Genomic DNA, 24,895 nt, shown 5'->3' with positions numbered 1-24,895 from the left:
TTTTTTTTCCAGTCTGTATTTCTCTCTCCATTTTAAGTACCTTAGTCTTCCATTGCCAATTTTTCTCTTCTGAAACCAAATTCTTTCTTACAAAGCCACAAATTTAATCTCAGACTCACTCAAATAATAGATTTATAGTCTGTCTATAATACAGTACTTTTATCTATTTTCTCTGCCCATTACTCAGACTTTTATTGATTTCTTTCTTTAATATTTATTGATTTATTTGGCCGCACTGGGTCTTAGTCATGGCATGTGGGATCTTTAGTTTTGGTATGGAAACTCTTAGTTGTGGTATGTGGGATCTAGTTACCTGACCAGGGATTGAACTCGGGCACCCTGCATTAGGATCGTGGAGTCCCAGCCACTAGACCATCAGGGAAGTCCCCCAATTTCCTTCTTTATTTACTTCACTTGAATTTTTTGGCTTCCTTTGCCAGCTTTTCCTTAGATTCCAACTTGCTTTTTCGTTTTCACTACCTCCAAGCCTAGCAAGGAAGGGCTTCAGTTTGGTGTGGAGCCAACTAGACTTTTCTCTACCTATTTGGCTTCTCCACACTCCTATTTTTTGAGTTCTGTAAACTATAAATCTCTTTAGTCCATCACACCTTTGTTACTTTTTGTCTTTTCAAGCAAAGGACAGACCTCCAAATCCTTTTGTCTACTCTAGTCAAACCAACTGCCCCCCAAATGCAGAACCACAAAACATCTTACCCTAGTGTGTCTCAGTGGGCATTAGAGTGTGGTTTAGAAATCTGCAAGGGAATTTGGGGTTGCCACAATTGTTGGGGAGGAGGAAGATATCAACATAGAATTGTGATGCTGAACAACCTCGATGCACCAAACCTACACAATAGAAAACAATACCACATTTCGTCAGAATTTTTGACATCCTGCCAGACCCTTCCTTATGTATCTGAGGCATAAACTCTCAACTCCATTATACATATGTCAAGCTATTTTTCATTTTGAAGTTTTAACACCCACTAAAAAATTTCAAAGACTTCTATGTGAAAAACAATGTAAGATTATACTTTGATATAGACAGAACTTTACCAAGACGTTGTACACTAGGTTGGAAAAATCATGCTTGAGGAATCAACAGAACACACCTGTGGCAGCTCTAACGTTTGCATTTAGTTATTGTGTTGTATATGTGTACAAGCAAATGACTGCTTCTTTGTATTTCTACTATAAACATGTTTTAGCCTTTATATTTTGAAATATATCATTATCTTGCTATTTTGCAATGTTTCTCCTTTACAGCTAGGATGTCTTCTTGATTTTTTTATAGTTATGTGTGTAGATGGGTTATATTATCCATAATTTTCATTATAGAACAGTAGGGGGGAAAAGGTCTATTCAGCATATATAAAGAGAGGTTGGTGCTGATGACAATGAGAATCACTAACATAACTGTTGACCATTCAAAGATTTCCCATTTGCTTCCCAGGCTACTGTTGACACTTGGACCATACCACACAGAACCTCATTCTCACTTTCAAGGATCTTAAGCTTTTTTTTTTTTTTTTAAGGGATCCAGATGGTGTGGATGATAATAAAGAAAACTAGTATGCTCCTTAAGAACTGGAAATCGACTCGTGTTTATAAACAAGATCTCATTTGATGCTCAGAAGTGGGAAAGAGAAAGCAAATAAAATGTCTTTCTAAAGATTCTTCTTACCAACATATTTACGGATTATACTACCGAGTCACTCCCATACCTTCTCTTATGAGCTTTAAGAGATCCCACAGATTGGTTAAGTCACCAAGATTTTCAACCAGATGAAACCTGAGAATTTTTTTCTTCAGGGTTTATTTCAGCTTGCTCCTGTAAGACAGGAGAAAACCGAGGTCCAAGAAAACGTTAGGTGACTTGCCCATGGCTTTGAGAAACCATATTTCAAAAGGGAAGTGCAAGAATATGTATCATAGTCTATTCAGTTATACTAGCTTTTTTCACCGTGAACTGTAGATGAAAAGTCTGCCACCAAAGGCAAAACCAGACGGGGGCGGGGGGTGGTGGGTGTGGGTGTGTGTGTATGTGTGTGTGCGCGCGCGTGCACGCTCGAGCCACGCCCCCCCCCCGCTCCGCCCACCACCCCGGGGCTGTCCGCGGCGGTGCCTGACTGGCGGCCAGCGCAGGGGGCCTCGCGGGGTCCTTCGCGCGGGCTGCCGACGCACTGCCTGAGCGGTTGCGCCGGCGGCTTCCGGTGTTGGTGACGAGTGGTGGCCGAAAGCAGGGGGACATCAAGGGACGCTGAGGCGGGGACCATGGCGGACGGCGGCTCGGAGCGGGCTGATGGGCGCATCGTCAAGATGGAGGTGGACTACAGCGCCACGGTGGATCAGCGACTGCCCGAGTGCGAGAAGCTGGCCAAGGTGAGGGGAGGCCGGCTGGCTGTTGGCGGGCGCCAGGGGCTGAGTCACGGCGCCAAGCTTGCTTAGGCCTCAGGGGGCCTCTGGGCTGGAGCGCGCATCCCGCTGTTGTCTGTCCGGCCCGAGTTAGGCCTGCATAAGCAGGACGTCCCAGGTCTGCCCGACCAGAGACCCCGCAGCGGGAGTACCGTAGTACTTCCAGCTTCCCAGACCCTCCCCAGGACAGATGGTCACTTCATTCCCGTAGAAGTTGGGGCTGCAGTAGTATTTTTTGCCTTTTCGTGGATACCGTTTCAAGTTTTCTTTAGTAGTTCCTCAGGGTTTAAGGCGGCTTCAGCATTCACGGTAGATCAGAGAGTTTATTTCTTGCTCTTGCCGAATCGGTTTCTCTTGTTAAGTTGCGGACGGATCGTGGCGATGTGCTTGGCCCTTGGCCAGAAGAAGGGACGGGAAAGTGATAGTACGAAGGGGATTAATTCAGGACCCCTGTCCTTAAGGAGTTCGTGTACACAACGAATTAGACGAGTCGCACATGCTGGTGAGTGGCATACGAGTATGAAAGTGGTACTGAAAAACAGAAGGAAGCTGTTCGTTCTTAGTGGTGGTTTAAAGAAGGATTTTTCAGAGAAGCTGACGTTTGTATTAGATCTTGAAGAATGAGTAATATTGGAATGGGGAGGAGTCATCCTAGGAGCAGGAACTTCGCGAGTAAAAACAAACAGGCACAAAAGTACAGAATAACATGATTAGCAGAGGTCTTGAACTGTAGTTTAAGCCCAACTGCTTATCTCCCATGAAATAGAAATATTACTTGATCCAAGCATTTATCATGTCCCTACTGCTGTGTGTCAGGCAACTTTGTGTATATGTATAAAGAAACCAAGGCTCAGAGTTGTCTGTCGATGGTTACAGTTAGTAATCGGTGGAACCAGGGATTTAAACCTAGGTTTGCCTGACTAGGGCTTTGCTTGTGGCTCAGCTGGTAAAGAATCCGCCTGCAATACCGGAGACCTGGGTTCGATCCCTGGGTTGGGAAGATCCCCTGGAGAAGGGAAAGGCTACCCACTCCGATATTCTGGCCTGTATAGTCCATGGGGTCGCAGAGTGGGACACGACTGAGTGACTTTCACTTTGCCTGACTAGGGTTTGGATGGTTGTTGCATCAGTTCCATTATACGAGGTTGTTAAGGATTATGCTCAGGCCTCCTTAAATTCTTTGATCAATCTATCCACAGTCATTTATCACAGTTCATCTGGGATGCATTCACTAATAGAGTTGTTTTTGTTTATTATGGAGCTTTCTATCTAAGTACATTAAAACAGAATAAATTCAGGGGCAGGAGGAGTGTCAAATAATACTTCACCTTTAGTTTTTAAAAAGAACCCTTTTACTGCTTCCCTTATTCCCAAAAAAAGAATGTAGTGGGGCTTTAGAAAAGTCAGGGATAGGAAAAGATGATGAAGTTGATAGACCTGTATTTCTTAGGTTCAGTACCCTAAGGGGAAGGGAACCATAGATTCATCTCTGAGCTTTCTAGCTGCTAGTGTAAACAAACCAGTTACACAGAGGTTGGAAAACTCAAGACACCTCCAGAGCCGGGCAGATAATCGCTGACATATACCGAGTGCTTCCTGCAGTGCCAGGTACTCTGTTTGTTTACACATATGAACTCATTTGATCCTCACCATAGCCCTGTGAGGTCCACATTATTATCATTAGTATTTCACAGACAGGAAGACAGTCTAGGGGAAGTTAAGTCACACGCTCCGGAGTCATACCGATAGTAAAGTGATGGATCCAGGGTACAGACCTAGGCACACTGACTAGAGTTTCTGCTCCCACTGAGCTGTCTTGCCCAGTGAGCAGAGGGTGGTGAAAAGCTGAACTTCTGAGCACCTGGACTGGGAAAGGGGGCAGGAACTCTGCACCTTAGGTTCAGCTTTGCCAATGGAGGACGAAGGCCAAGGCTTGTCAACTCTTATTTGTGGGAGTGACCAGAATGTGGGTTTTTGTATGAGTTGCCTCTATTTAGAAACTGGACACTAAACTGCTTTGAAGCACTGTTTGAGGCAATACCACGTAGGTCAAACAAAACATATGTTCAGTCCAGAGTCAGCCCCAGAACCACCTCTTTGGAATTAATAGATTGGTAGTGTCCATAAAGAAGAAGCTAATTGCTTTAAAGGAGTACAGCTATTCCTAGAACTAAGATGAGGGTAAAAGAAAACCTTCCCCTTAGCAGTCTCTTCTAATAGCCTACTGTGTGCAAGACCCAGTCAGTGCTGGACATTGTGGAGAGTATAAAGATGAGTGGATAAAACTCTTGCTCTCTAATCGGTTAGAAGCCAGTAAGAAAATAATGTGGCTGCTACAGTTGTTTTAGTGGTCAGTGTATGGCATTTATTTACAACATTGTGGTTATGTTCAAGATAGTTGAATGGATTTGCAAACTCAAACGCCAACTGATTTTTTTAAGGTATCAAGTTGATGGAAATGTTTGAAGCCAGGAACGTTGGGACCTGTTAAACTTACAAAGTTAGAACCATTTTGGTTTTTCTTTTAAGCTACTGTGCCTGTTGAACACAACAAGGTGTAGATGTGAATTTTCTTTGTGGGGAGGTGGGGCCAAGGAAGAGGGCTGGGGCATGGAGGGTAGAAGGGTTTTTTTAATACAGACCACAGTTTTCAACTTTTGGATAAGATAGTTGTCTTAGTTTTTTATAGGGTATGTTTCTCTGTTTTGCTTTTTATTCATCATTTTATATTCTAAGCATTCTGCTAATCATGAAAAAATACTTAAAGCACTACATTTCTACATTGGAATGCATGGAATATTTTAGCATACATTCTTTAATATAATTTTATTTATTTGTATATTTTTTTGGCTGTGCTGGATCTTCGTAGCTGTGTGGGCTTTTCTTTTAGTTGCAGAGAGCAGCGGCTGCTCTCTAGCTGCAGTGTGCCGACTCCTCATCGCGGGGGCTTCTCGTGTTGCCCAGCATGGGCTCTAGAGCCCATGGGCCTCAGTGGTTGCAGCTCCCGGGCTCTGGAGCACAGGCTCAGCAGTAGCGGCTCATCGGCTCAGCTGCTCTGCGGCACGTGGGATCTTCCCAGATCAGGGATCGAAGCTGCGTCTGCCGCATTGGCAGGTGGATTCTTGACCACAGCCACCAGGCAAGCCCTAGCCTACATTCTTTTGTTTTTCATTTTGAACCCATCAACAAAACTGAAGGAAGTTTTGTTATCTTCACTTCTGAGAAAACGAAGGTTCAGGAAGATTCAGCAGTTATCCAAGGTCTAGAGAAGAGTCAGGTCGAGCTGAGGTCTCCTGGCAACAGGTAGCAAGTGTTCTTTTTGCTATGTCCCGTGGCTTCTTTAAGAGACTGTCACTTCTGTGTTTAAGACATTTTATAAATATGGAAGGCAATTTAAGGTAAAAGATTATGTGTGTAGAGAATAAGAATGTATCAGGTGAGAAAACCACATATAGCAGAAGCCTTCAAAAGTCCAACTGAAGTCTAAACCCAGGTGGTAAAATTGCCAAATCTAGGCCTTTTGTATCTCTTACAGTTGTGACCTAGTACAGTTCTGTTTCTGTGTCCTAACACTCACTTAGCAAGTAACAACAGTAGCTAATAATGTTAGCTGTTAGGTTGATTGTAACATACATACATTTGAACGTTTGGGCATACCTTCCTAGGTATTGCTTTAATCCTTACACCGACTCTCTGCGGTAGGAACAGTTATTACGCTCATATCACTGAAGAGAAAATTGAGGGTCAGAGAGGGTAAGTGTCTTGCCTGAAGTAAGACAGTGGTAGATCTGGAATTTCTACTCAAGGAGACTGGCTGCAGAGCCTGCCCGGGTTTTTTGTTTGTTTTTGTTTTGCATTTTGGCCACTCAGGATCTTAGTTCCCCTGGATTGAACCCCTGCCCCCTGCAGTGGAAGCATGGAATCTTAACCACTGGACTGCCAGGGAAGTCCCTGCAGAGCCTGTTTTAAACATTACATTCTACTGCTTCCGTCATTGGTGTTTGAGGACCCTGTATCAGATTGGTGAGATAATAAAAGTGATACTAGTTTGTGATAATCGTTGTTGTTTCACTCTTGCATTCAGGACTTAAACATTAGTCTGGGAGGGCCTTTTCTGAACTATGGAGATAGAGTGTTTAACAGTTCTGGCTGCAGAAGGTTCCCCTCCTACCCTGCCCCCACCCCCCCTACCCCCCCCCCGCTGCCCCACCCCCGCTTTTGGATCACCATGCATTTGACACATGGGTGTTTGGGGACTACTTGCATTCCTAAATTAAATATATCCTTTGTTTCTCCCTCCTCTTAAAGTCTTTTCATTTCTTTTGGTCACCTGCAACTTCTTTTCTTCTAATACTAAAAATAAAGAGGAGGTGAAATGAGAAACAGTTTACTTGATTGTCAATGGCTTGGACAAAAGACCCCTTCAAGAAATAGGTCATTTAAAAGTATTGGATTGGCATTTCACTTCAGTTAATTGTGGTTAACATTTTATTAGCCTTTTCTTATTTAGGTTGTTTAAGGAGGTCATTAAAAGATCAGGTCATTTAGGAGTTAAAGGACACAAACGTACAGAACGTACAAATCCCCAGCATGTATTGATGTTGAACAAACTCCTTAGTCATTCACCTCACTGACAAGGATTATTTTAATGAGAAAAAGGAGTCACGAGAGTCACATGTTCTAACAAGTTGGTTTGGGTAGCTCTAACCATCTTGTTCCTCTGCGCTGAAAGGCAGCATTGAAGAGGTAGGATTGCAAGGACGACGTGTGAATAGACAGGAAAAGGAGATGTTTAGCCGTAGGCTTGCACGTGGAAGATTGGGTGAAAAGTGGGATGGTTTGAGAATTGGGAGTTGCATTTAATGAAACTGATGATCGTGTCCCTCAGCACTGAATTGTCAGCTATATAATTTGTCACATTCTACTTACTGTAATAGTAGGAATCAGGAATTGTAAGCCAAGATCAAATGAATAGTTCAGGTCAACGTCAGTTCATTCGACACATGCTATGTGCAAGTTGCTGCAAGGGATACAATCAGACAGTGGTATATGTGTCCAACTCTTTAAGACCCCTGCCAGGCTCCTCTGTCCATGGGATGTTCCAAACTGGAGTGGGTTGCCATTTGCTTCTCCAGGGGATTTTCCTATCCAGGGATTGAACCTGAGTTTCCTGTGTTTCCTGCATTGGCAGGCAAATTCTTCACCACTGAGCCACCTGGGAAGCCCCAATCAGACAGGTGTTAGTCATTGAGTCGTGTCCGACTCTTTGCAACCCCATGGACTGTAGCCCACCAGGCTCCTCTGTCCATGGAATTCTCCAGGCAAGAATACTGGAAAGGGTTGCCATTTCCTTCTCCAGGGGATCTTCCCAACCCAGGAATCGAACCCAGGTCTCCTGCTTTACAGACAGGTTCTTTACTGGCTGAGCCACCAGGGAAGCCCCAATCAAACAAGGTCTAGCCCTAAAGGAACTTACAAAACACTTTGGAGACATGCATATTAATAACTGTGGTACAAGGTGTAAAGGGATGTAAGTTAGGGCAGGTGCAGAGCACTGAGTTACCGTGGGCAACAGTATAGACACAGCCCCCTGCTCTTACTGAGTACATTCTAGTGAAATTAGAAAGACGGTGATCATGAAGATGGAAAAGAGTTTGGGGTTATCAACTGAAAAAAAATGCACAACTTTGAAGCTGAGAATTATGTCTTAATTTGCAGCATTCCTGAGGACTGTCGCCCAGGAAAGCAGCCACTCAGATATCTCTGAGAGCCTGTTCCAAAAAGATAAGGGAGGAACCAGAATGTATAGGAGTTTTGGCTGGGGAAAAAAAGAAAAACATGTAGTTGAACATCAAATGATTATTTCTAATCACCAAAACAGACAGCTCAATTAATGATTTTAGAGTTTTTCTCTGTAGGGGAAGAGCTTATTGAAATCATTCTTTTGATACGTTATCTAGGGCCAGTATCCTTTAGTTCAGGTAGGTGCCGGTCTTTGTCCACAGAGTTGTTGGAGACCGGAAAGTCAGTGGGCTGGAGTGTTAAGGGGTTGCTGAGTGACTACTGACTTTAGAGAGCAGTATCAAAGAGTGCCCTTCTGAGACGGTGACCGTGACATTTAATGTTCCATTGATACCGGTAGACCCCAGCCCTAGAGTGGTGTGTGATTCCTTCCTATATATGGTACCGTTCTTTAAAACCCATATTTCTGAATTAAAATACCACTTGTAGTAAACTATTTACTGTGGGTCAGTCATGTGACTAATGGTAATTACAAAAGCAACAAAAGGGTAGCATTAGTCAACAATATTTTGCTTTTTAGCTGTTCTTGCACTATGTTTTGTTGCCACATAGTAACCATTTCCCTGTGGAAACTACAGTTGGCCCTTGAACAACACAGGTTTAGATTCTTTGATTTTTATGATTTATTGGCCTTTAGCTTTGGAGAATTTATAGCCCTGTTCTTCTGCTCTGATGGACAGAAGCATTTAGGCAGCATTTATTGTGTACAATAAATGTACATGAGCCTATATAGCTTTCAGAACTGGTGCTCCCCTTTGCATAGGAAACTTTGTTAAAATGTTAGTAATTGTATATGTTTCAGATTGAATTAATAAATTCATACAGTGGCTATACAGTACATTTTCTATGCTGCATGGAAAATTCATATGGAAAATATGGAAACAATATTTTGAAAAGTTTAAACATTACTTGTGCCCTTAATTCAGAAGTTGTTTAGTTTCTTTCATCAGTAAAAGAGTAGTACTCTGGCTTCCCTGGTGGCTTAGAGGTAAAGAATCCATGAGACGTGCTTTCCAATCTCTGATCCAGGAAGATTGGAATCATCTGGACAGGGCACCTAAGCCAGTGGACCACACCCCTTGAGCCTGTGCTTTAGCGCCTAAGAACTGCGTGCTACAGCCACTGAAGTTTGAGCACTCTAGAGCCCCTGCTCCAAGGCAAGAGAAGCCCCTGCAGTGAGAAGCCTGCACAGCAGCCACGACCCAGCACAGCCAAGAGAAGAGAAAAAGGGGATAGTACTCACGTACCATCTGTGAATGTCATTAACGTAAAAATAAAGTTCCTTACGGTTAGAAAAGCAGTTTATAAATGAAACCCTCCTCATTACTTCTAGTTTATTCAGTGTTATTAATATCATTACCTTAAATAAATGCAGTCTCTGTGTTGTGGGTTGGTCTTGTTTTTACCAAAATGTGTGTTTCCTAATATGGGGGCTTATTTTAGTCCTGGTGTGATTATCTAGGTTTATATTATTTGAACTTTATTATTCTCATTTCTTAATGTATGCCCCAGGGAGAATGTTTTGTTTTTACACGTGAGATAGAGGTTCTGTCAGTGCATGACTTGGTACAGCGTGCATGCCAAGGGGGTATTGCTTGCATTGGTGTTACTTGGTTTAGCATGTAGGCCAAGCAGTAATCTCAGGTGGGCTTCATCTTCTTTAAGCACAGTTACTTTATTCCTAAAGTCATTGAAAAATTAAACCAAGGTTTCCTATCTTTTTACCACCAAATATCCTCTTTATTTCTCCTCAGAACTCTGTGTTTTAAAGTATTTTTGATGAATTTAAGGCTCAGGTGAGGAGTCTCTGTTCAGAACAAGATAAACAGGTGTTGCCACTCTGAAGTGATGAATTAGAATCCAAAACAAAGAAGTGTTGTTTTCCTTGGGTGTTAAATCATTGTTTTGCTAGATTCCATTTCTCCTAGGTATTTTGAAATGTTAAAAATAGCTTGTAGGCCCCACGTTGGGAACCACTGACTTCTGGAACCCTCTAGAGAAGCAGGCAGTATCATGAAACGGAGAAAAAACACAACAGTTGTGCAGGTGGTCTCTGTCCTCTAAAACAGACTATTGATTTTGTCTTTACTGTTTCAGAAACGCCTCATGTCAGACTAAATTATTCGGCTTTGCATCGGTGGTGGTGTTTTTATTGTTCTTTTACCTTTTGTTTTAGGAAGGAAGACTTCAAGAAGTCATTGAAACCCTTCTCTCTTTGGAAAAACAGACCCGAACTGTGAGTAGATTATAATGAAAACCTCAATTGCCATCAATTTCATTTGACATTGTTCCATTAACTTTAAGTGTATTTTCATTCTCACAGGCTTCTGATATGGTGTCCACATCCCGTATCTTGGTTGCAATAGTGAAGATGTGCTATGAGGCTAAAGAATGGGATTTACTTAATGAAAATATTATGCTGTTGTCAAAAAGACGGAGTCAATTAAAACAAGTGAGTTCAAGATTGGTCAAAAACAAATACATTCAAATTTGAATAAGGACTTTTAGAAAACGAAAACCTTTCTATGAATCTATTTTAAATCTAATAATGTTGTCAACATTACAGCGTTTAGAGCGTTTTTAAAAATTCTGTCCATATTCTCATGACAACTGCTTTTATTTTTCTTCTAGTCTTTGTGTAGTTGCATATTTTTACAAAATTGCTTTGAGAGTGTTGATGCAGCTTTTTTCTAGTTCCATGTAGCTCCTTCATAGTTGTTATTTTAAATGGCTGTGTTATAATCCATCAAGTTGATTAACTATAATTTAGTTAATCATGTCTTTTATTAGACACTTAGTATTTATCTTATTTTTGAGGCAAGATATTCTGTTTACTTTTCTGCTATCTTTAAATATGCTGAATATAACATTTTCCTGATGACAGGAGTCCTGATTAGTGTTATCAATGGTTATGCTGTGCCATTTAGAATCTAGATAGGGGTTGGCAAACTATGGACCAAGGACCAAATTCTCCCTGCCACCTTTGTAAATAAGTTTTGGGGGCCAGAGCCACACCCGTCTGTCATGTATCTGTGGAGTTAGAAGTCAGAGCAGCATTGTTGCTACAGAGACGCTTTGGCCCATAAAGTCTAAAATACTTACTGTGTAAATATTAATAAAAATATACAGAAGAGGTTAGCTGACCCCTGACCTAGATCATAGACTGTTAGAGCTGGAAAAAATATAGTCCAGCCTGCTTGTATTACTTGTCTGGGAACTATGGGCAAGAGATGCTATGCTTTTCAGTGTCACATTTTATTGGGGTGAGCATGGCTGACTGGCTCCTCTCCACCCGGGTGATGGAACTGTTGTTTTATTTTCTGCTTCTGCCGCTGACTCATTTTCATGGCTTCGTTGCTATCATGGCTACTGTTAAATTGTGCTTTTCTCTTCCCCACACCTTTAATCTGTTGCCACTTCTTCCATAATTTTCTTCTTGGCTGCAAGAAAACTAACCAGCCAGCCTTCTGCTAGACATTGCCAGACATGCCTCTCTCACCTGTCCTTTTGTGTGATCAGCTCACCATTTGTAAAGGGGGGTAAAATCTTTGTGACTGAGGTTTTCCTATCCTTTATTGATTTGTTACTGAGTATTCAGTACTTCTTAGCTAAGGGAGGGTTTTTTTTTTTTTTAATATATAGGCATTTCAATATATAGTTTTTTGGGAGACCAGATTTGACCACAGCACTTCCATAAATAAAATAGTTCCTTTTCCTGTGTGAGGAATGAATTTAACTTGTGAATGGATTTTATTATTTTAGGCTGTTGCAAAAATGGTTCAACAGTGCTGTACTTACGTTGAAGAAATCACAGACCTTCCCATTAAACTTCGATTAATTGATACTCTACGAATGGTTACAGAAGGCAAGGTGAGTTTTCTATTAGTATAACTCACAGTGAGATAAGTACTGGCTTACCTGTATTCAGAGATACTTATGTATTTAAACATTTTATTTAAGTACATATGTATGTATTTTAGAGATCAAATACACAAAATGTCATCACTTTAATTTAACCCATATCTTTGTACATCTAGTGTCTTCTCACATGCCAGTGAATATAAATAGTGACAATCTTAGTATATCCAGATTTTTCTAAGAATCAGTCATCCCAATTTTACATTTTCTGATATTAAACATAAGGTTATTTCTTCACGTCAGCTAGATCTGCTTGAGAAATCTTTCTTTGGTGTACCAGAGGTTTCATAGAATGTTGCAGTGTGAGGTTAGCTTTCAAAATTTCACTCTTTTCAAAATGCATCTGTATTTTTTTGATGCCTCCCACCCCCGCAACTCAGTCTGTGTTTCTCTAAAAAGGGCAAGTATGAAATGGTGACTGTGGTAGATACATTTCTTTCTAGGTAGATTTTTGTGGTATGAAAACAAAAACTTATTACCTCTCTTGACAGTTTAGTTCATTAAATGTTTATTGAGCACCTGGCTGTATTGTGCGAGGTCCCAAATGGGCAGGACACTATTTTTAACGTCAAAAGAAGTCAGTTAGTCATAGAAACAGTTACTGTGCTGGTCACGACAGTAGCAGAGTGTCCCTGCAGCACAGAGGTGAGGATTGACTGGCTGAGGACCTCAGGAAAGCCTCAAAGAGTTGATGGTAGCTCACCTGGCTTTTTAAGAATGAATACTAATTCTGGGACTTCCGTGGCGTCCAGTGGTTAAGACTCCATGCTTCCACTGCAAGGGGCACAAGTTCAGTCCTTTGTCAGGGAACTAAGATCACCCCACATGCTGTGAAGTGGCATCCAAAAAAGAATGAATACAAGTAATACTGGGCCAGGATGTAGGGAGATGGACATTTTAGATATAGGGGAAATTATATGCAGAGATAGCAAGTGAGAAATGCTTAATACATTTAGGAAACTGTAAGCATTTTGTTATCATTTGAGATAAGGTTTTGAGAGTGAGTGGGGAAAGAGGTTGTTGCAGAGGAAAGGCTAAGCAGGTCAACAAGCCCAAGCATGAAAGTTAGTCCCCTAGACTCTGTTAGGCTATAGTTATATTTTTAATGCGTCATTTGTTGGAAATGATTAACTGAACATTACATATAGCTATGAAAAATGCTAGTAACTTTTAATAGTTTACAAGATCAAATATTTTTAGAGAAAGTAGCCTTGCATTTAAACAAGTCAGAATGAGAGTATTGGTTGATTTACAGTTACTGGACTGCCTGTGCTCTTTGCAGAGAGTTATTTTTCAAATAATCAATTCTTTTAAAGGTGCTTTCTGTGGCTGTGCCATTCTGTGGCACTGTCTTTGCTGTTTGGCCCTGTTATTTGTTAAGCACAATGATTTCCTACTTAGGTTCTCAAATGGAAGCTGCAAAATATGGATAAATGTTCTATAGAGATGTCTTCTTTAAAACTATGTGAGTGTGAAATGTAAAGTGTCCATATGAGGAAGATCAGTGCATGACAGCCGCAGAGAGATACCTTGTTTCATGATAGTTCAGTTTTGCCTTTTCAATTTTAACATGTTTCTGTAGGAATTTGGATAATTTGAATTTCTTGTATTTGTAGATTTATGTTGAAATTGAGCGTGCTCGGCTGACGAAAACGTTAGCCACAATAAAAGAACAAAACGGTGACGTCAAAGAGGCAGCCTCCATTTTACAAGAGTTACAGGTAAGGAGCTGCATTTTAGGGTATGTAAAATCTTCTATTAATCAGCAGTATTTTCTTATATTTGCTTTTTTGGGCACCTTATTGCTTTTTTCTGAACCACCAAGATTAAGAATGAGTACTGTGGTGTGTGAGGTTATTCAAGCAGCTGGAAATTGTGTAATTATGGCCCTAACTACGTTTAACTGTTTAAAAAGTTTTGAAAACTAAAACCAACAAATTAGTCTTAACTTTATGCTATTATTTGAACATTTTAATTCTCTTTAGAACTTAAACCAGTAATTCATGTACATCTCTCTGTGCCTTAGGAATTTACTGTTAATCATTGGCCTCATTTTTAATCATTGGTATCTGATTGGTGGTCAGTTTCTAGGCTACTGAGTCTAAGGAGTTAAGTAACTATAGTCACTGTCCAGAAGTGGTTGAGTTTAGATTCACACTAATTCTGTTTGACTTCAAGTTGCCCACCCCCCCCACACACGTTTTTCTTTTCAATTAAAAGACTATTCTTAAAAGCAGTTTTAGGTTCACAGCAAAACTGAGTGGGAAATACAGAGATTCCCCATGTATCCACTGCCTCACACCACACACTACCTCCGCTACTATCAGCATCCCAAATCAGAGTGGTACCTTAGCTACAGTCACTGACCCTGCACTGATACATCGTTATCACCCAGAGAGCATAGTTTTACATTAGGGTTTAGTCTTGGTATTGTACACTCTCTAGATTTGACAAACATAATGACATGTCTCCACCATCATATCGGTAGTATCACACGAATAGTTTCACTGCTTGTGAAAATCCTCTGGTTCTGCCTATTTATCCCTTCCTTTCCCTAACCCTTGGCAACCACCCATCTTTTTATTCTCTGCATAGTTTTGTCTTCAAACTCTTGTTTTCCAAGCAGGAGAATTATATGCCTCATGATTCAACATCCCTTGTGAAGTATTTGTGCCCCCAAAATTAACCTCAATTATACAAAGGTTTAACTACCAGTTTTTAAGGTATACCAGGGACAGAGGAGCCAGTTAAATGATACCACAGGAATGCACTCCACAAACCAGAGACAGAGGAGCTAGTTAAATGATACCACAGGAATGCACTCCACAAACTCCAGACTCTAGGGAACTATAGGATGATTGACTTGATTTCTTCAGTGAATAAATTGCAAGGAAAAAGACATAAGAAACATATTTACAGATTGCAAAGTATGAGTCTTATTTGGATTCTGAGTTGATTAAAAAATAAATGAGACTATTGTAGAGTGACTAGATATTTAATGATACAAAGAATTTTTATGTAAGAATTTTTTTCAGGGTTTATCTTTTAGAGATACCATATTGAAATATTTATTTTTAATGTCTTGTCTGAGATTTGCTTCAAAGTAATTGACACAGAGAGAGTGAGTGAAGATGTAGAAATGAAACATTAATGGTTCACTGTGTGTGTGTGTTTATTTTCCTTAAGAAATTACAAAGGAGAATTAGTGTGTGTAGAGTGCTTAGCACAGTGTTGAATAACTAGTTTTAAAATTTGCAAAGGAGAAGCAGTGAAATAAAAAAAATGTTAGGCCAAATTATAGTAATAACAATAGCCTTACTTCAGTCTACTTTGTAAAAGTGTCATTCTAGATTTTATAAATCATTTATAGTGTATGTGTGCCAGATATTATATTAGGAACTTTTTCATAGTACTTGATATAATTGATTCTCTTGTATCGTGTATATCTACTTCTACATCCATAAGGGGTCACATCAGACTTGTTATCTGAATTTTAAAAAGACTGATGCCTCTATTTTATGTAATAGTTTGAACTATTATATAGTTAGCTTACAACAGACCTCTTTTTCATATTTAGAATTGTCATTTCTTCATTAGCCATTAGGAAAATGCAAATTAAAACCATGATGAGATACCACTACATGCCTATTCAGTTCAGTTCAATCGTGTCCAACTCTTTGCAGCCCCTTGGACTGCAGCACACCAGGCCTCCCTGTCCATCACGAACTCCCTGTTTACTCAAACTCAGGTCCATTGAGTCGGTGATGCCATCTAACCGTCTCATCCTCTGTTGTCCCCTTCTCCCGCCTTCAATCTTTCCCAGCATCAGGGTCTATTAGAGTAGCTAAAATTAAAAACAAAACAAAACAAAAACTGACAGTACCAAGAGCTGGTGGCAATGCAAAGCAATTGGAATTCTCACAGATTGCTGATAAGAATGCAAAATGGTGCAGCCACTCTGGAAAACAGGGTGGAGGTTTCTTATAAAGTTAAACATATGTTTATTGTATAACCTAGCAAACCTATCCTTGGGTATCCAAGAGAAAGAAAAACTTACGTTCACAAAACTCTTTCACTAATGTTCAGAGTAGCTTTACTTACGATAGGCCAAAGATGGAATCAGCCCAGATGTTTTTCAGCAGAGGAATGGGTAAACTGGGGTTCATCTATGCAGTGGAATACTATTTAGTCATAGAAAGGAATGAACCATTTGATTTACACAACAGCTTGAATGAATCTTATTTAAAGCATTATGCTGAGTAAACAAAGATAGTCTCAAAAGGTTGCATATTTGACATTCTTGAAAGGAAAACTCTGTGTTGGAGGACAGATCATTGGTTGTTGGGGGTTATGAGTAGGGGCAGTGTATGACTGAAGGGGGTACATCAGAGTTATTCAGGTGATGGAACTGTTCTAGGTTTTGACTGTAATGGTGACTGCAGAAATCTGTACATGTGTTAAAATTTATAGAACTTTACACCAAGAGGAAAACATCCATTTTACAGTATAATAATTTTTTAAAAATTGTAATTTCCTGAAGGAAACTAGCTTTTTATATCATCAGCAGCACTCTCCCAATATGCATGAAGTTTCTTCTTATTTATCAAGTGTGAATTTTTAATGTCTGTTTAACTTTGTTGCAATTGTAAACTATTACTAAACATTATAAACTTGGGGATTTACTCCGGTAGGTGGAAACCTATGGGTCAATGGAAAAGAAAGAGCGAGTGGAGTTTATTTTGGAGCAAATGCGGCTCTGCCTAGCGGTGAAGGATTACATTCGTACACAAATCATCAGCAAAAAAATTAACACCAAATTTTTCCAGGAAGAAAATACAGAGGTAAGCCTATCTCTTACTGTAAGTTTACTTTGAAAATGTTTGGGGAAAAAAATCCATAAATGCCATTTTGTCAATATTTTACAGAAATTAAAGTTGAAATACTATAACTTAATGATTCAACTGGATCAACATGAAGGATCTTATTTATCTATTTGTAAGCACTACAGAGCAATCTATGATACACCCTGTATACAGGCAGAAAGTGAAAAGTGGCAACAGGTAAGATATATTCTTTTTTTTTTTTTAAGATAGAGTCTTAAACTTGATGTTGAAACTTATCAGAAAGAATTTGCATTTTTTTATTTTGAAATAATTTTAACCAGTAATTACATGCAGTTGTGTGGTGCAGCTTTCTGTTCATTGTGTTGATAGTTCACTTTAACATTACTGATTCAGATGAATTGTGGCAATACTTTATTTATGACCTCTGAAGAAATTGTAGGCTTACTATTTAAGACATATACAGCAGTTACCTTCTAACTGAGGTCACAGATAAAAGATCCAGCATTACTTTGGAAAATTATTTTGCAAAACTTGTGAATAGTGTACATGTTGATTCCACCGTTTTACTGCTAACTTGTTGTAAAGACTTTTTCTTTTATACATTTGTTTTAAAAAATGTTTGGGGGAGGGATAATTTAGGAGTATGAGATTAACAGATACAACCACTATATATAAAATAAACAAGGATATATCATATAGCATAGGGAACTATATTCAATATCTTGTAATAACCTACAATGGAAAGGAAACTGGAAAACAATATATATATTATATATGTAACTGAATCACTTTGCTCTGTAACGGAAATCGTGCTCAGGCGCTCAGTTATGTCCAACTCTGTGACCCCATGTATTGTATCCCGCTCGGCTCCTCTGTCACAGGATTTTCCAGGCAAGAATACTGGCGTGTGTTACCTTTTCCTTCTCGAGTACCTGAAAGAAACACTAACTAGATCACTATACTTCAATTAAAAAAAAAAAAAGCCAACCCTGGTAGTAATTCACATTACAAAGATTCACTGTATTTGTTTTATAATAGTTTTATGAAAAGTAAATATTACCAAAAAGCCCTATGAAAAGATCAATCTGATAAGATTTTTCCCCTAAGACTTTTGAATATGCTATTAAAGATGAATGTATACAATTATTCCATGAATTTTCACTTTCTGCCAGAGTTTTCATTTTGTTTCTAATCTTGCCTATATTCTGTTGAATTGCACAACTTTTTTAGGCCCTGAAAAGTGTTGTCCTTTATGTTATCTTGGCTCCTTTTGACAATGAACAGTCAGACTTGGTTCACCGAATAAGCGGTGACAAGAAGTTAGAAGAAATCCCTAAATACAAGTAAGTACTTTTATAATTAGTATAGTATGTCTCAGTAGAAGTACCATTTTGAAAGACTGATTAACCTAAGTGTATGCTTCCTAATTGATTACTGATAGACCATATTAGAGAATAAACTCAGAGAAAATAAAGTGGTTTTTTTGTTGTTGGTATTGTTAGGACTACATTAGAAATTAACACAATGAGATTATAACATACTCCATTCTAAGTGACTTATCAAGAAGTTTTTATTTCAAGCTCACTTGGGCAGATCTTGTTTAACTATTCAGTCAGTTTTATCATTAGTAAATGTTTGGGGCTTTGTGATTTTCAGAAGTACATGCTTCTGAAAATCTGTTATGTAAAGCAGACATGGGCTTTATGCTCTTCTTTTATCTGTTTCATTAGTAAGTTTATAGTCAGTTAGTCCAGCAATTGGCAAATATAATACAGGAGAGAACAGAATGGTAAGTAGGAGAAGGCACTTTCAGAATTACTGTGGAAAAAATGGTAACAAAGTTGGTAAAATAAATAATAATCACCTCGTGTCTTGTTCTACAAACAAAGCTTTCTAAAAAATCATCTTTGATGTTTTAAAATTTGCTATTAGATGAAATGCAATCTTTACAGATTTGGAATAGTAAGTTTTCTGTAATTTACAGGGACCTTTTAAAGCTTTTTACCACAATGGAGTTGATGCGCTGGTCAACACTTGTTGAAGACTATGGAATGGAATTAAGAAAAGGTTCTTTAGAGAGTCCTGCAACTGACGTTTTTGGTTACACAGAGGAAGGCGAAAAAAGGTGGACAGACCTGAAACACAGAGCTGTTGAGCATGTAAGGGTCTGGCGTGCTGGAAATGACCGTTCAGGAGCAAACTGGCAAATTCGAGCTTAAACTTTTACTTCTCGAATGTTTATTTTAGATGTTCTATCTTTAATTCTTCACTTCAGGATTCTTTTTTTTTTTCTATGCCTAGTGTGGTAGTGATGTAAGTTTGCTGTTCAGGTGTTTATTGTCTTATTTCCCAAGCACATCAGAATTATCTTATCCCCTTGTCATTTTTTCCCCACCTCTTTTTAGCTTTTCAGATAAGATATCTATGTGTTACCATGCTGCATTTTGAGAGGACTGAGTGGAATACAAACTTTTATAGTATATAAACCAGAAGGAATTTCTTAAGAATGTGAGGGATGGATGGATGGGGGTGGTTTCTCACTAGTACTGACTTAGTAGTTTTGGAAACAGGTAACATGTTTTGAACCCAACCTCTGATCTTCTTGGGTGTCACTACAAATTGAATTATGTCAACCTTCATTCACAGAACAAACGTTGTGAGCCTTCTATGTGCTATACTGTACAAAGTGCTGGGACACATGGGAGAATAAGACATGGTCTCCACCTTCCAAATGTTTAAAAATACATCACAGTGCAAGAGGCATTTATAAATTATGTATTATGGTACAAGTATACATGGATGAGAGGGGAGCATAAGGAGAGAGTTGATTGGTTCCACCAGGTAGAATGGTCAAGCTGGACTTATAGGAATTGATGTGTGAGGTAAGATTTGTGAGAAGGGTATGAAGGTTCAGTGGGCAGGACAGGAGGGCCGTCCCTGGAGGCAGATGGGTTAGGCTGTGCTGGATCACAGAGGCAGCAGACCAGCCGGGGAACCTGGGGACCTCCAAGAAAAGGGCTCAGTGAGAAAGGACTTTGGAGATACGGAAAAGGTCTTGGTCATAACAAAGTTTGTACGCCTCGTAGTAAAAGCTGAGAGGATAATGACCAGCTTGTATTTTATAACGATTTCTCTGGGAGTAAGTGTGAAGAGTGAATTTGGAGAGAGAAAAGACTGGAGATAAGACTAGCTAAGTGAGAGGGGCTTTGTGGGCTTGAATTGAGTGAATGGCGTGGAATTAACTATTTTGAAGAAAACAATCGAATTTGGTCATTGATGAAAGGATGAAGGAAAAGCAGGGAGTCTTGAGTGATTCTTATTCTTCCTGAGAGGTTGGTGTTGCCATTGACCCTGATTAGCGATGGGACGAAGTGCAGCTTCTTCAAAGATGAGCTCATTTTTCTCCCCAGAACCCCATTTTTCCTTGTGAGTGTGGCTGCTTTGTTAGTAAGGTTAACATTAAGAATACCCAAAGGGCACCTCTAATAGCACCACTTCCAGTGAAAATTGGGAAATTTAATTCAGGTTATCTTTATGTAGTTACAGTCATGATAATATTTTGAGATGATCTTTTTAAAATTTTAGCCTTTTAAACGTTTGTATCATAGAAAAACTTAATGTTAGATTCTTACATTTAGCAAAAATATTTTAGTATAACAGTTACAACTTTTAACAACTAATTTAGCTAAGCCTGTGTTTTAACTATATGTATTTTAAAAGAGTTGTAGAGTGTGCTCAGAATAACTTAAAAATAACCGCAGAAGCCAAAATATTGAAATATTTAGTTTTGTTGTAGACATTTAGAACCGGCTTCATCCCAGTGGCAGACTGCAGCAGAATAAAAGCTCTTGAGTCTTGACGTTTTAATTAAACCTACTTGGATAGGAAAACAAATGAGCTTCTGGCTTTACTGATGGCTGTGTCCTCCATGCCCGCCCTTCTTTCCTCAGAATATTAGAATAATGGCCAAGTATTACACGAGGATAACAATGAAGAGAATGGCTCAGCTTCTGGATCTGTCTGTTGATGTAAGTAGTAAACACCATTGTTTGAAAATCAGTTGACTTGTAAAAATTGAGTGAGCAAATCAACTTCATTTTATTACCTTAAGTTTAGGTGATAGGTTTCCCCAAGCTATCTTGAACACCAAAGAGTAGCCTAAATACCAAGTTATAGTTATGTGAATATTATACCATTTAACATCTTTACTTAAATATTTTAGTTTTACACTGATTAATTTGAATATAAAGTATATATTTCTATAATAAATACATCTAGGTTCAAAAAGTGAACTGTAGAAATAAACCATATGAGGGAAGACTTGACTGCAGTTCCCCTGGAAAGTTGCTAGGACATGTTAGGGGCATATTGTAGTCAGGTCTGGGTTTCATGTCGGTAAAATGTACACCACCAAAGAGATAGGAGTTAGGCAAAGTGTATAGTCAGCGAGAGGCATCCTGACAATCTAACTACAAACGAAGAATCTTGGAATAGTTTGGGTTAGAGGCTTGATCCTTGGTTAGTTCATTAACGCTTCTCGTTTCTGGACAAGGGCGCCAGAGGCCTTAGAAGTAAAGTGCCTTGTCTTTGGCTATCTAGTTAGCAAGTGGCAGAGCATATAGTCTCACCAGTATTTCTGGAAACAAACTGTATAATACTGCTTTTGGTGGGAAACACTGGTAGAAGGTAGACCAAGTTGCTGTTGACAAAGGCTCTTGAACAGTACCCACAGTATTAAGTTTGTGGGGAGAGTCAAAGTGAGCCCTAGACTCTCAGTAAGGTAAGTAAATTACTGCAGGAAATCAATTTCTAACTGTTAATAATGAATAATGAATTTTAGCCCTGCATATTCTTGAATGAAGATATTAGAAAATGCTTTCCTTAAATTTTATTATCTAAATTATCATGTCTTAAACCAATTTGTCTTTCTCTCTTGCAGGAGTCAGAGGCTTTTCTCTCAAATCTAGTAGTCAACAAGACCATCTTTGCTAAAGTAGACAGGTTGGCAGGAATTATCAACTTCCAGAGACCCAAGGATCCAAATAATTTATTAAATGACTGGTCTCAGAAACTGAACTCATTGATGTCTCTAGTTAACAAAACCACACACCTCATAGCCAAAGAGGAGATGATACATAATCTACAATAAGGGTCTCCATGCCCTTAATGCTTTTAGAAAAGAGTTAAAATTGGAAGTCATTAAAAAAGAAAAAGACTTTTATGGTGTATATGTTGGGTTTTTTTTTTTCTATTCTCAGCTCTTTTGTCTAAAATTTAAAAGATAGTGAATATGTTTGAGGCCCCTTTTGACCTTTTAGTACCTTAATTTCATTGTTAACTTTGCATTTGGTGCAGAAATATACAATACATTTCATCATCTGAGTACTCAAAAAATTGTCATAACTTACCTAAATACGTTTTTCTGTCATTTGAAACCTTTTTAGCTACTATTTGTTTTCATTCAGCTAACAACCATAATTATTATAATAAAAGCAGTATATGCACGTTTACTTTCCATGGTTACCCGTGTTTCTAAACATTTTGTTGGGATAGTGATTTAAATGTGTTTTTTAAAATAAAATAAATTTTGTTGTAAAGCTATCAGTTATTTAGTAGAATTTAAAAGCAACATAGAACCTGTAAGAACATTTGGGATAAAGTTGTGATTTGTGAAGAATCTGTATTTTAGTATTGTGGCAGAAAGTGTCTAGATTGTGTACAGAGCTATCTGGTAGGCTATAGACTCTTTTTTTTTTTTTTTTTTTTTGAGTCAAGCTGTTTGAATTGCAGTAGTTTATTTTCCCTTTCCCTGACTTGGCCAGTTGTTGAACTAACTGTATTGACTAAGTTTAATACACAAAGTCATTTTTCTAACTCCTTGTGGCTTTAACGTCCATGTCTAATTACCTCATCAGTGCTCCAATTTCATTCTCTCCTCAAGGAACTTTAGTTCCATTATATGCACACTAGGTAACAAACTAAAATGCATTAAAAATGACCCCAAAAAAGAGACTTCAGGGCACCCTCTTGGCAAATGATACAGTCTTGACAGTTTTAAAAAATATATAAAACAGAAGTAGCTTTGTTATCAAAAGAAACATCTGAGATCACTTATGAGCAAATTTTAGAAGTTTTAAAATTTGATTTCAGAGAAAATGGGGGGGGAAGGTTAGGTTATTTAAAATGTATCTAAAGAAAGTAAAAGGTCTTTTTTTTTCTTAATACAAGTGAAGAGGGGAGGGGAAAGACATTCTTGAAACAACAGTTTTCCTAATTCATTTTCCATTTAATGGTCACTAAATTATTCTATTTCATGATCCCAGGGCTGGGAACAATTGTAGAATCTCTGTTATTTTTGTTGAGTCATTGTGAATAATAACATAGTATCAATCTAATTTTATTCTTTAGAAATTTAATGTATTGGCCACATTAATAACATTTGTTATCACAGGTAGCTTAGATGGTAAAGAATCTGCCTGCAGTGTGGGAGACCTGGGTTGGGAAGATCCCCTGGAGGAGGGCATGGCAACCTACTCCAGTATTCTTGCTTGGAGAATCCCCATGGACAGAGTTGGACGCAACTCAGCGACTAAGCACAGCACACAACACATCTTTAAAAACTTACCAAAAATACTGCAAGCTCAGAAACATTAGCACTAAGAATATAATATGGTTAATTTTCTTTTGAATAGAAAGGATGGAAAACAAAATCATTTTGTATTGTTAGTTTGTAAACTGAATTGGAACTAATTTGAATATCTTTTCACTAACTTCATCTTTCTAGGGACTCATTCCCCTCATACGTGCCAAACCTTGACTATTTGGCCAAACATGTTGCTATAAAAATCTCAAGTGCTCCTCGCCTTTGTTTTTTATTTTGACATACCCTCAGACTAAGCTTTTTGTGTGTTCTCATTTGGGGCCACTTGTAACTGTGCCCCAGCGACTAAATCCCACTTGATTTGGTTAACTGCACATCCATCTTTTTGTTTTTTTCTGTCCAAGCAAACAAGAATTACTACCAATTTTTTAGTGTTAAAAAGATATCCATTAGCCTAAGGCAGTAAAGCATTTGGGATGTTTAGAACCTAAAATCCTGCCCCCACCCCCGAATTTCCGACCTAAAGCTGCATGAAGGAGGATAGAGCCACTGGGTTTTAACACAGAGAAAACTTGCCTGCTGTTCTCATCAGGTTACTAACCAGCAGGAGAGGTAACAAGGGACTTTTCTTTTTTTAATGAAACACCTTTCACCCTTTTATTTCTATATAATTTATGCTTTCAGTCATTCTGTAATTCAATTTCCATATGCTTTTTATTGAATCGAAAAAGTCATCTCTAAAATTTATACCGTTCCATTCTGTCTCTTACAAGTGTTAAATGTATGATAAAAACATTTTAAATTGTTTTCAGCTTCTGGATATAGCTGCAATAAAAGCACTAATTTGTGGTATTTAAGAAAACCTGGAGAATAAACTCATACTTTAAAGATCATTTCTTTTTTCAATTCTTTTACTGTTTATAACAAAAAGCCACAGATAATTACCTTTTTTCTTTCAAAATCATGTTACCTCTCTAATCCTGTTTTTAAGCAATGAGAAGACGTTTTGTACATTGCAACTGGTTGGCTTTTCCCCCTGGATTCTTCCTGACTGGGGGTTGGTGACAGGCTGTATCTTAATTGTGTTTTGACTGAGGGGTTTCTCACTTAGCACACCTGCGAATCACCTGCAAAGCATGTTCCAACCTGGGATTGCTGGCCCTGGCCCGAGTTTCTGTGGAATCTCATCTTACAGCTCCAGTGAATCTTAATTTCTAACATGTTCTCAGGCGATGCAGATGCTGCGGACCCATGCACTACACTCTGAGAACCGATCCTTGACCACACTTACAGTAAATGCTAGAAAAGAACCATG

General features: G+C 38.8%; 1 protein-coding gene across 1 annotated transcript; it reads left to right on the top strand.

Annotated features, from left to right (window-relative positions):
- Positions 1-2,161: 2,161 nt before the first annotated feature.
- PSMD12 (proteasome 26S subunit, non-ATPase 12) lies at positions 2,162-24,473 on the top strand. The gene is made up of 11 exons (XM_040244930.1): positions 2,162-2,382; positions 10,394-10,453; positions 10,541-10,669; positions 11,980-12,087; positions 13,752-13,856; positions 16,827-16,976; positions 17,061-17,195; positions 18,210-18,322; positions 18,964-19,138; positions 20,930-21,007; positions 21,919-24,473. The coding sequence occupies exons 1-11, from the start codon at positions 2,275-2,277 to the stop codon at positions 22,126-22,128; spliced, it is 1,371 nt and encodes a 456-aa protein (XP_040100864.1). The 5' UTR covers positions 2,162-2,274; the 3' UTR covers positions 22,129-24,473.
- Positions 24,474-24,895: the final 422 nt, after the last annotated feature.

This window comes from Oryx dammah, unplaced genomic scaffold (genome assembly GCF_014754425.2).
Source record: "Oryx dammah isolate SB20612 unplaced genomic scaffold, SCBI_Odam_1.1 HiC_scaffold_8, whole genome shotgun sequence".
Lineage (NCBI taxonomy): Eukaryota > Metazoa > Chordata > Mammalia > Artiodactyla > Bovidae > Oryx > Oryx dammah.
The sequence above is the reverse complement of the archived record's forward strand: the minus strand, read 5'-3'. Positions and strand labels throughout refer to the sequence as shown.